Source organism: Xenia sp. Carnegie-2017, unplaced genomic scaffold (assembly GCF_021976095.1).
Source record: "Xenia sp. Carnegie-2017 unplaced genomic scaffold, XeniaSp_v1 HiC_scaffold_6, whole genome shotgun sequence".
NCBI lineage: Eukaryota > Metazoa > Cnidaria > Anthozoa > Malacalcyonacea > Xeniidae > Xenia > Xenia sp. Carnegie-2017.
In genome coordinates, this window is record NW_025813526.1 from 14,377,348 (window position 1) to 14,386,818 (window position 9,471).

At 33.9% G+C, this 9,471-nt stretch overlaps 3 protein-coding genes across 4 annotated transcripts; 2 read left to right on the forward strand and 1 right to left on the reverse strand.

Annotated features, from left to right (window-relative positions):
* Positions 1–641: 641 nt before the first annotated feature.
* On the forward strand, positions 642–5,369 carry LOC124458284 (ubiquinone/menaquinone biosynthesis C-methyltransferase UbiE-like). The gene is made up of 3 exons (XM_047008330.1): positions 642–866; positions 3,687–3,907; positions 4,805–5,369. Exons 1-3 carry the CDS (start codon positions 759–761, stop codon positions 5,130–5,132), a joined length of 657 nt encoding a protein of 218 aa, XP_046864286.1. The 5' UTR covers positions 642–758; the 3' UTR covers positions 5,133–5,369.
* A 1,202-nt stretch (positions 5,370–6,571) lies between these two features.
* LOC124458285 lies at positions 6,572–7,610 on the forward strand. Its single transcript, XM_047008331.1, has 3 exons — positions 6,572–6,905; positions 7,100–7,354; positions 7,441–7,610. Exons 1-3 carry the CDS (start codon positions 6,748–6,750, stop codon positions 7,601–7,603), a joined length of 576 nt encoding a protein of 191 aa, XP_046864287.1. The 5' UTR covers positions 6,572–6,747; the 3' UTR covers positions 7,604–7,610.
* On the reverse strand, positions 7,356–9,229 carry LOC124458281. 2 transcript variants are annotated; one of them, XM_047008326.1, is made up of 5 exons: positions 8,569–9,229; positions 8,327–8,498; positions 8,110–8,258; positions 7,840–8,040; positions 7,356–7,748 (listed from the first exon to the last, which is right to left on the reverse strand). In XM_047008326.1, the coding sequence occupies exons 1-4, from the start codon at positions 8,894–8,896 to the stop codon at positions 7,880–7,882; spliced, it is 810 nt and encodes a 269-aa protein (XP_046864282.1). In that variant the 5' UTR covers positions 8,897–9,229; the 3' UTR covers positions 7,356–7,748; positions 7,840–7,879. The 2 variants fall into 2 exon arrangements, with proteins under 2 accessions (XP_046864282.1, XP_046864281.1); XM_047008325.1 differs by having other exon boundaries at positions 7,356–7,751.
* Between the last annotated feature and the right edge of the window lie 242 nt (positions 9,230–9,471).

Genomic DNA, 9,471 nt, shown 5'->3' on the forward strand with positions numbered 1-9,471 from the left:
CTTTCTATTTTCACTTTCACAATACTTTCGTTATTCCTATAATAATTTGGGGAAAGAGGCTTTCTTTCAACACTCGGGCTAAGATGCGCGGAGTGACATGCGCGAGCACAAAAACTTCACATGGTCCGATTCAGTGCTCTCACTTGTAGGGGGGGATTTAGTGGTTTGTAGGTGGTAGGGGAAACCTGCGGGGAAAACTGTAAAATGTAGGGGGATTGTAGGGAGAAAAGAAAATCGTTTAAAAATGAGTCTCATTTTTGCCCAAAATACTCTTTTCTTCCTGTGTTCTCACCATTTAGCAAGTGGTTGTAACAGAATCTTTCTTTTGGCACGTTTTGTGACCATATATGGCAACAGAAGATCAGCAACTTAGCATAAACTTAGTGTGTCATTTGCACCACCTGCATGTCATTACTTCCTATGCCAAATTCTAACTTTGTCGTCTAGATGTTTTTAGTTTTCGATAAATCTTTTTTTGTACGCATTTTTAAAAACAGACTAAAAAATTCAATGGTCCGACCCGACGTAGGTACATAATAGAGGGATATGTTGTTGTGTTGGCGAAAAGTAGGGGGAAGTGGAGGGAAAATAAAGTTTTGGTAGGTGAAATATGCATACACAGAGTGGCAGCACTGGTCCGATTGAGTCCGATATGGTCCGTACGTACGAGTGAAACTTCTGCTTATTATCTTTCTGTGCATCAGACCCTGACATTTTATCAAAATAATTCCGTACAATTTTTTTTTAATTTCGAAGTCATGAAGGCGAATAATCGTTTTTATAGCTCAGTAAAGGCATTAAATTCATCAACTACAGACGAGGATTTAATAAAATTATATGCTGTATGGGGATCTACTTATGATAAGGTATTTGTTTATTTTTGTAAAGGCCACATGTACCTATACTTCTGTAGATTGTGTTAAGCCCAAATACTGCAATATATTGTAAGAAATGTAGGATTTAGAGCGATATATTGCAAAAACTAGACATATTTTGTCCAATTATGGTTCATGAGCGGGACAATATGTATACAGTCATACATGACCTCAACGGACGACTATCAGAAGCAGACGTCTCCAGTATCTGCTTTCAGGTCCCTGCTAATACACGATTCTAACATAATTTACAACGGCGGACACCTGCCGTAAGCGGACACGAAGTCGTGGTCCCCATGGTGCCCGCTAAAAGAGGTTTGACAATTTATAATATAAGGTATGATAGTGCATAATGCACAGTTCACGTTTCTGGCAGAAGCTTAATACATGTGAGCGATATACTTGACTTCATACGAATAAAACGGATTAATTTAGCAGTCTTTGTATTCCTTTCACTCCATGTTACATTAATGTCATCTAGCAAAAACGTATTTTGATAAAATGGAGGGCTGGGGCAAATGCTCCCCCAGTTATGTAGGTTAAAAGACCCTGTTGTTCATTCAGGAATGACTTTCTTAAGTTGACCACAGCACTTGTTGTATTCACGGGCGGATCTAAAAATTGTAACATTTTTGTAATAAATTTCATATTCAGGAAAGTTGCCATTTTGTTTCCCTTTTCCTGCATTCCGAAAATTCTGAAATCTATTTGCTGAAATGCAATTTCCAGTGATTTTTGTAGACACCTGCATTTCAATTTGACAATGACTATATATGGATAATGAGAATGCTAAAGTAATCATTTAATTTTCACTTCTGGTGTGTTGCATGTAAAAACTGATTTAAATAGCTGTCCTGCCCAATTTCATAGCATTTGTGAAGCATGCCCAAATTGCAAATCTACTATTTATCTTGGTAGAATTATTATAGAGTTTTAAAATGTACAGCTTCTTATCACTTTCCAAGCAATTCTGTTAAAAACCTCAAGACACCAGCTGAAACTTCACAACATTCCAATTCATTCTAACCCTCCAATTCCATCCCTAGTGCCCAAACTAGAATGCTTATTGAGACAGCAGTGCCTAATTTGTGTATCAACATATGTTGTTAGAAATAAAACACTTAAGGAAACTTAACCCCCACTGACTATATAGCTTGATCGTATAGAAATCATTAGGCATCCTATTTATTTATTATCATAATATTATTTATTGGCATTTGTATTTACTGCTAAGTGTTATATACACTCAATTTATGGTATTTAACCATTACTCAGCATTTTGTGAACTTTTTTTAGTGTGCAAAGTATTTAGTCTTATTGGCACCTGGTATATAAAAAATTGGCTATAATTATATGATCTACCCATTTAAATCTGTTACATTGGTTTTGGTCATTTTAACTAGTTGTCAGTGCATGACACAACTTTTATCAATAAATATAAAAAGTAAATGCTTTTATATTGCAGAATAGAATAATAGATGACTATAAATACAAGGAAACTGCACATTACCAACTGTTGAACATTCCATTCCGTGTACTAATAAGTATTATTCTCGCAACAATAAATAAAACTAATTCTGGTATAATTCTATATACTTATAAATTAATATGCAGTCTCTGTCTAGAAATTAGTGTATTGTTTTAACAAAGTAAATAATCAAGTAACTATGTTATGAAGTGAAATGTTACACACTTATAAGATAATTACACAGACAAAAATATACTATAATGTACTACAAATTCCCATAAATGTTTACCATTCTTTACAAAGTAGTGTATATAGTTTGTACACTTTTGTGTTGTATCACATCCATCAAATGCATTGTCACCATGTCATTAAAAGCATACCTTTCCAAAACTATGTTTCTAAATAATATTTCTTTTAGTGGGTTATTCTGCTTTTCTCTAACAATTATGCATAGATTAGCTTGTAATAAAATCTCAAATACTCATGCATGTAATCTTTGTTTGAGTTGCACTTATTGAATGACTTGAATATGAGACCTAGCATTAATCAATTAATAATACCACCTTACTGTTGTGCCCCATAGTGCACATTTTTTTGAATGTATTTCTGTCATGCAAAACATTTTTATTTTCACCGATACTTCAGTTTCAACTCATCAAATTGCTTAATTGATAATATTTTTCGCAGCAATACAGTCAAGCATTGGAATTAGTTAGATAAAACAAATTATTTTTTGTCATGTGCTATGTATTTGTTTAAAAAATGAAATTTAGATTGGTTTATGAGCCATGTAAATTTAGGCAAAATGTATTCAGATGATAGTTGTCATAGCTAGAGTGTATTACTATCCACACGAAGTGAACTTTGCAGGTGACACTCCAATTTTAACATGAACAAGCCATAGGCCATTTTGCAGACCTCACATTCAAGAGCCTGAAAACTTTCAAATCTTTACCAACCACAAACTTAAAGAATGTGTCTCAAAACCAAAATGAATTGTGTTCAATTCACGTCCAAAATCTTAGCTCAGTAGTCAATAAGTATTGTACAAACAACAAAGCAGCTCTTTTTTCTTGGTTTTGGTGTATTACTACACAGCATAGTTCATTTAAAGTAACAAGTGGCATTTATAAAACTACTTCAATTTAGCAAAGTGTTACCGCCGTCCGTTATCTTAATTGTCAATAATCTGTCTAGATGTGCTAATCAGGCAAAGAGCTAAAGGAGATATTTTATTGTAAGACACATTCCTTTGACGAGTCACAAATTTTTCTTTCAAAATGTCGTCCTCCCTTGACATTTCTTTTTAGTGCAAACATTAAAATTATGTATGTATATAAAAGGTTAATGCTGATAATTCCTACACCGGACCAGCAGTTGCCGCCAGTATGTTACACGAGAAGTTGAAAGAGTTTGGTTTTGATTGTGACGTCAATATTGCTGATCTTGGTTGTGGGACAGGCTTAGTGGGTGAGCAATTGCACAAAATGGGATATAAAAATATTGATGGCGTTGATTTGAGCGAAGAAATGCTTGAACGTGCTAAAGATAAAGGTGTGTACAGGTAAGTAATCTGTCTTTTTTATGCTGAATTCTTAAATAGAATTATGTTGGTGTTCTCATTTAACAAAAACGACAAGGTTTTTTAAAATAAACATGCATTTTTCAACATCTCATGATGCCGTCTTCAAGTACTATAACGACTATTATGTATATGATGATTTATTATAAGGAATATTATGTATGATTCATCACATACATAATATTCCTTATAATACTGAAGATGGCATCATGAAATGTTGAAACATGTTTATTTTAAAAAACTTGTCGTTTTTATTAAATGCACAATATCAATAGTGCTTTTACACAGTTATGTTAGTGTTGTAATATACTTTCGGTGCTATAACTGTGCAAAGACTTTAAATAGAAACCGCTTCTGAAAGTATAACCAAAAATATATCTTATTTAGAAATATATTGTTTCTATGGTGACGAACACGTGCTGGCTCTGGCACTAGTTCTTGTATCTAGCCTGTCCATAGCTCTTCCGTTAAAAGAAACAACTAATTAGATAAATATGAATATATTTAATGCTGAATTTTTTTATCAGTTTTGAGACACTGCTTATGCTGTCAGCTTATCCGTCAGGGCTCTTGAATTGGAAAGCATGTCATCGCTTCCAGGCCCTCTAAACAGTTTTGCTCCATTCACTTTAAGAGGAGTTCCGACACCTCAATTTGACTTCGTCTAAAGCAGCTTTCGTGCCAAACTTCATTTTGTGCAGCTTCGATGATAAATGAAAGATATGGTAAAAGGAAGATGCGACAATTTACCCACTTTGGAAAAGTATTTTCCTGTTTCCTTGTAATAGAAGTCTTGAATGTGTTTGCACCAACTTAAATGGTTAACAAGTTCGACAATTTTTAATATGTAGTATACATGTAAAATTTTTGCTGTAATAGATTACTCCGGAAAGGAAGCATGGGATCAGATAATTCTGTCAATTTGGCATTACAACCTGGGCAATACGATGCTGTAATATGCGTTGGTGTTTTTGCTTCTGGTCACGTGAAAGAAAAGGGAATGGACGACTTTCTTTTCGTTACAAAAGCAGGTGGGCTAATAGTGTTTACTATTAACGAGTCTGTTATGGATGATTCCGCCTATAAATATTACGAAAAGATGGAGGTTTTATCGAACCAAGCGAAATGGAACCTTGTTCTTAAATGTTACGAGCCGAAATACATCTGCGACCGAGGAGCATACGTTTTCGTTTATCAAAAATTGTGATGTGACTTTAAAAGGAATAGAAACGAAATAGAAACCTGTTTTGATTAAATAATAGAATAGCAGAAAATATGTCGTCAAGTTTGTTTATTTCTGAAACTGTATCTAACATATTCAAGTTAATATAACAGTCAGTTTATTGGGCTCATCGCAAATGTATGTTTTCAAAAGTTAACGTCCTTCGCCTGTGGTTATTAGCTAAGGTACTTATTCAAATAATAAAATTACAATGAAATACAATCAGAAGATATTTGTTTTGAGTCATTAAGTGTAGGAATTTTCCGGGAAATTTATGATAAAGTAGCCTTATCACGTTTAACAGTAAGTATGTTATTGAAAGATTAAAATAGAAATGTATGCAAACTAACAGTTACTAATGGCATTCATTTTTAATGATATTACATGCAGTCTCAAAATGACTTTGGAATTAAATGTGGTCATTTTCTTCTTTCCATAAAATGAAGCAACTTCCAAACTGTCTTCCAAGTGACACTCAATGACTCATGTGAAAACTCGATCATTTTTTTAACCACGAGTGCTATTTACTTACTCACGTGAAATATTTATAATGTCATATGACTCCATCAATTACTGCACTATCCATTTCTGGGCACGTGCGCACGTGCATTCGACATGTAAGGCAACTTGGGATACAGTCGCTATGCAATAAGCTGTCATAGTACTGTGTCAAGAATTTCATCATATAAATAACTTTTTAGTGAGCTTTTTTCAACGGTTATCTTTATTAAACGGACGCGGTCTTCTTTTCCAAGGGCTTAAACTTTATTTTCTAGTTTAAAAATTGAAACGGTTGGGTGAAGTAACGAGATTGCACATAATAAAGAATCTTTTAAAATATGACATTATCACTTATGTAAATATTGCCGTAGTTTCTTCATTAAAGTTGAAAAAATAACAGCTTAACTTGCATTGTTTTTATTGGTTATTTGGCATGGTACATGTGTACGAATAGAAATATATTGTTGTTTATTTTAAATTTATTAAAATTAATGCTTTATATATCAAATTTGATGATTCAGCAAGACATGTGTTATATGTTCACATGAGAAATCTCCAAAGGAGCATGTGTTTTATTTCACCAGAATATAATATGAATGACGAATTTTTATCAGTTTGGTTATTTCGAGCATTAAAATTAGTAAGTAAGTTACACAGGACAGAAATAATGTTTTGTCAAATCAATAGCTACGACAGTGTTATTAAGTGTACAGAAGACAAATGGTGTAGTATCTAATGTGTTCTTGTTAAAGTGCTTATCTCACAATTTTTTTTTCGAATTTTCGTATTGCTTCTTCAAAAGTAATCTAAAACTTATATTACAATTTTTTCATGCGCTGCATTGTTTTCGAATTATTATTGATCAAATATGAAATTTGACAGTAAAAATTGATAATTGGCATAGGGCCTGGATCAAGTCTCTGTGACGTAACTTAAGGAACAAGTCAAACGCTTGTTATCAACGATTAGATGGCGGAGTTGAATTCTGATTCGGAAAGCTCTCATAGTTCGCAATGTGATTCGGAGTATGATTATATTCCCGGTTATGTCATCGAAGATGAAACAAGGAACATTAATAACCAGGAATATAATATAATAGATGAAAATCACGGCGAGTCCGAGTCCTATCTATACGCTGATGAACCAATGGCCGAACAAGCATGGTAAGAAGACTACGTGGAAAAGTCAAATGAACATAAAAAGCAACTTGAAATGCTACAAAAAAAGACTTGATCACACAGTTGAGTTGAGTTCTTGGTGAGTAATAAAATTTCTAATTTCAATTCAACTTATGAAATGTATTTCAATTCAGGTTTCAAGTTATGAAATATAGACATAAACGTGCAATTTTCTATTCAAGATTACCATCGCTTTTTTATTTACTTTTGGGTAAAAAATTGTTAAAAGATGCTCGATTACAATTTTTTAATGTGATTTTCTTTATTGATCAGGTGCAAGTGTGGTTTTTGTCAAGTTACACTTCTTCAGAATCCTCTAGAGGCCTGGTGCTGCCAAGAACTTAAGTCTGTAGCTGAAAGCTTAACACACCAGTCGGTTCTGGCAGATCTGTCAACTATTCCATGTTGTGTCACTCTACACCCAGGTTTCAGACCAGTTTGTTTGGAAAAGTGGTTGCTAAAAATGGCTGCTAGGAAATACAAAACCAGAGAACAAAGACGATACAGAGAAACAGGATCTGAAAACATGTATGATAGCATATTATGTTATTTCCCAGTATTTAAGTATATTTTAGTGTTATGACACATTAGTAATGATTTGGCTTTATATTCAGGTTTTTACGATGTGTTGCATACAGAGAATTCACATCTATGATTTATGGATGCTTAGGAGAAAGAAGACCATTACCAGCATGTGCATACCATGCAATAAGATCAAAATTTAATGATAAAAAGTTGGAATTTAGAGGGTACGAAGAAAATGAAATAAATGAGTGATGTGAAAGTTGAGTTTTCCTATTTTTTGGGCACTCTGCCACATGTTTGTGACCTTTCATTGGCTTCTTGCATGTCAAACATTTTGGCTGACTTTTCTCTTTTGAAACTGCCACTTTTGACTGACAGCTGAATGGCACACTGGTAGCTGCTGGCATGAAACAAAAACATTTTCATTATTTAAAATGATTTTCAAACCATGTTTAGCTACCACATCTTATATAATCATTATTAATTACCTGGAATTGAGGGAGGGACATCATTGACCACAATGCATTTTCAACGGACCTGTTTTAGTAACACCTCAGCTCTGGGTTGCTTTTGCAGCATGACATTCATTGATGGTGGGGACATTTCTTTCAAAAGATTTTGTGAATTTGATAATGCGTCTTTGTCTTTTATTGACAGCATCACACTCTCAAATAATTCATCCACATACTCTAAAAGAAATTATTGTCGTATTCAATACTATGAAATGATGCAAAGCAACACATTTAGCAACAACTTACCAAATTTGGACTTAACTCTGACATCCCTCACAGTTCCTTCACCATTTTTAAACTTTGGATACACTACATTTATTTGGAAAGTGCCATCATTCTTCATCTTTACATCATGCCTTAAGTTGTTGTTGAAGTGGATGGATGCCAAAATGTGTCTTAAACAATAAAGACTTGAGGAAGTTGCAAAACAACTAACATTGTCGTATTGGAAATTTTCGCCCACCTGCAATACATTCCAACATAGGAATAATGAATCATTTTTGGAGCAAAATGATTCAGGACAGAAAGGAATCCTTCCAAACAACTTGTTTGAGCAACTGGTGAAGCCTGGTGAATTGACTTCATCAGCTGTGGGTTTAACAATTTAGCACTAAGCTTTTCATGAGCAACTGAACCTTAAACAGTACAATTAAGAATGATGATAAACTGTTAGGGAAGTTATCTTTAAATAATGCCTTCACAAACCTTCTAACAAATATTCCCTTGGTTTAATATCAGGGCCATGAAAACAACTTGAAAACAGTGGATTATCCAAATTGGTGTGCTTGTCTACTATGTGACTCAGGAAAGATTTGAACTTTGCCCAAATTACTTTGCCATCACAATAATAAACAGCCGAATACTTAGTCGGTGTCCATCGAGCGCGTTTTCTTGCAACAAAATTCACCCAGATTTTACGTCTTCGCTTCGCTTCAGGACGCTCATCACCGTAAAATGGTATGCGGTGAAGAGAAATTCTTTCCGCAGAATTTGCTCGGTTTGAACAGCCGAAAACTGCACATCTATCAGGCATTTTGATGCAGAGCCGTAGTAAATAAAGTAGAAATTATAGCAAAAGTCACACTTCAGAAAAACTTCCTGCCCTTATGTTACGTCACACACTTCTCGATTCAGGCTCTCATCAAGCAAATTGAACGCGCAGCAATTTTCTCCATTATTGCCGATTTTGAGAAAAGAAACGCATTTATCTCATAAACAAAGCCATCAATCAGAAAATTGTAAAATAACTTTTAAAATGATTTTTTTACCTCAATCAGAAAATTCGAAAAAAAAATTGTGAGATAAGCACTTTAATAGCTTACTTATACCGCTTTATATCATACATAAATCTGTTTAAAAACTTATGATCGAAAGCCTTGAAAATGTATTTTTCTTGCTTTCTATCGATAGCCTTCTTTCTAGAATCACATTTTATTACAAGATAAAGAAAATTACCCTTTGCTAGTTATTTCACGTTTTTTTAAGATTGGTAAATGCAAAATTCATAGTCCAGGAGTCACGTGCCAGTTAATTCACACAAAGCAAGCCTTGTTCATCGAAATTCTACATGCACCAGACGCCTGGGAATTTCCAAAGCGACTTCTCATT

Excerpts from the sequence above, each read along its gene's own strand:
- LOC124458281 (XM_047008326.1), bottom strand. The coding sequence starts at position 8,896 with ATGCCTGATAGATGTGCAGTTTTCGGCTGTTCAAACCGAGCAAATTCT. Across the intron at positions 8,499-8,568 it reads AAGGGAATATTTGTTAGAAG|GTTCAGTTGCTCATGAAAAG; the intron begins GTTTGTGAAGGC and ends GTACTGTTTAAG. Across the intron at positions 8,041-8,109 it reads CAGAGTTAAGTCCAAATTTG|AGTATGTGGATGAATTATTT; the intron begins GTAAGTTGTTGC and ends AATTTCTTTTAG.
- LOC124458284 (XM_047008330.1), top strand. The coding sequence starts at position 759 with ATGAAGGCGAATAATCGTTTTTATAGCTCAGTAAAGGCATTAAATTCA. Across the intron at positions 867-3,686 it reads GGGGATCTACTTATGATAAG|GTTAATGCTGATAATTCCTA; the intron begins GTATTTGTTTAT and ends TGTATATAAAAG. Across the intron at positions 3,908-4,804 it reads AAAGATAAAGGTGTGTACAG|ATTACTCCGGAAAGGAAGCA; the intron begins GTAAGTAATCTG and ends TTGCTGTAATAG.
- LOC124458285 (XM_047008331.1), top strand. The coding sequence starts at position 6,748 with ATGAAAATCACGGCGAGTCCGAGTCCTATCTATACGCTGATGAACCAA. Across the intron at positions 6,906-7,099 it reads ACAGTTGAGTTGAGTTCTTG|GTGCAAGTGTGGTTTTTGTC; the intron begins GTGAGTAATAAA and ends TTTATTGATCAG. Across the intron at positions 7,355-7,440 it reads GAAACAGGATCTGAAAACAT|GTTTTTACGATGTGTTGCAT; the intron begins GTATGATAGCAT and ends CTTTATATTCAG.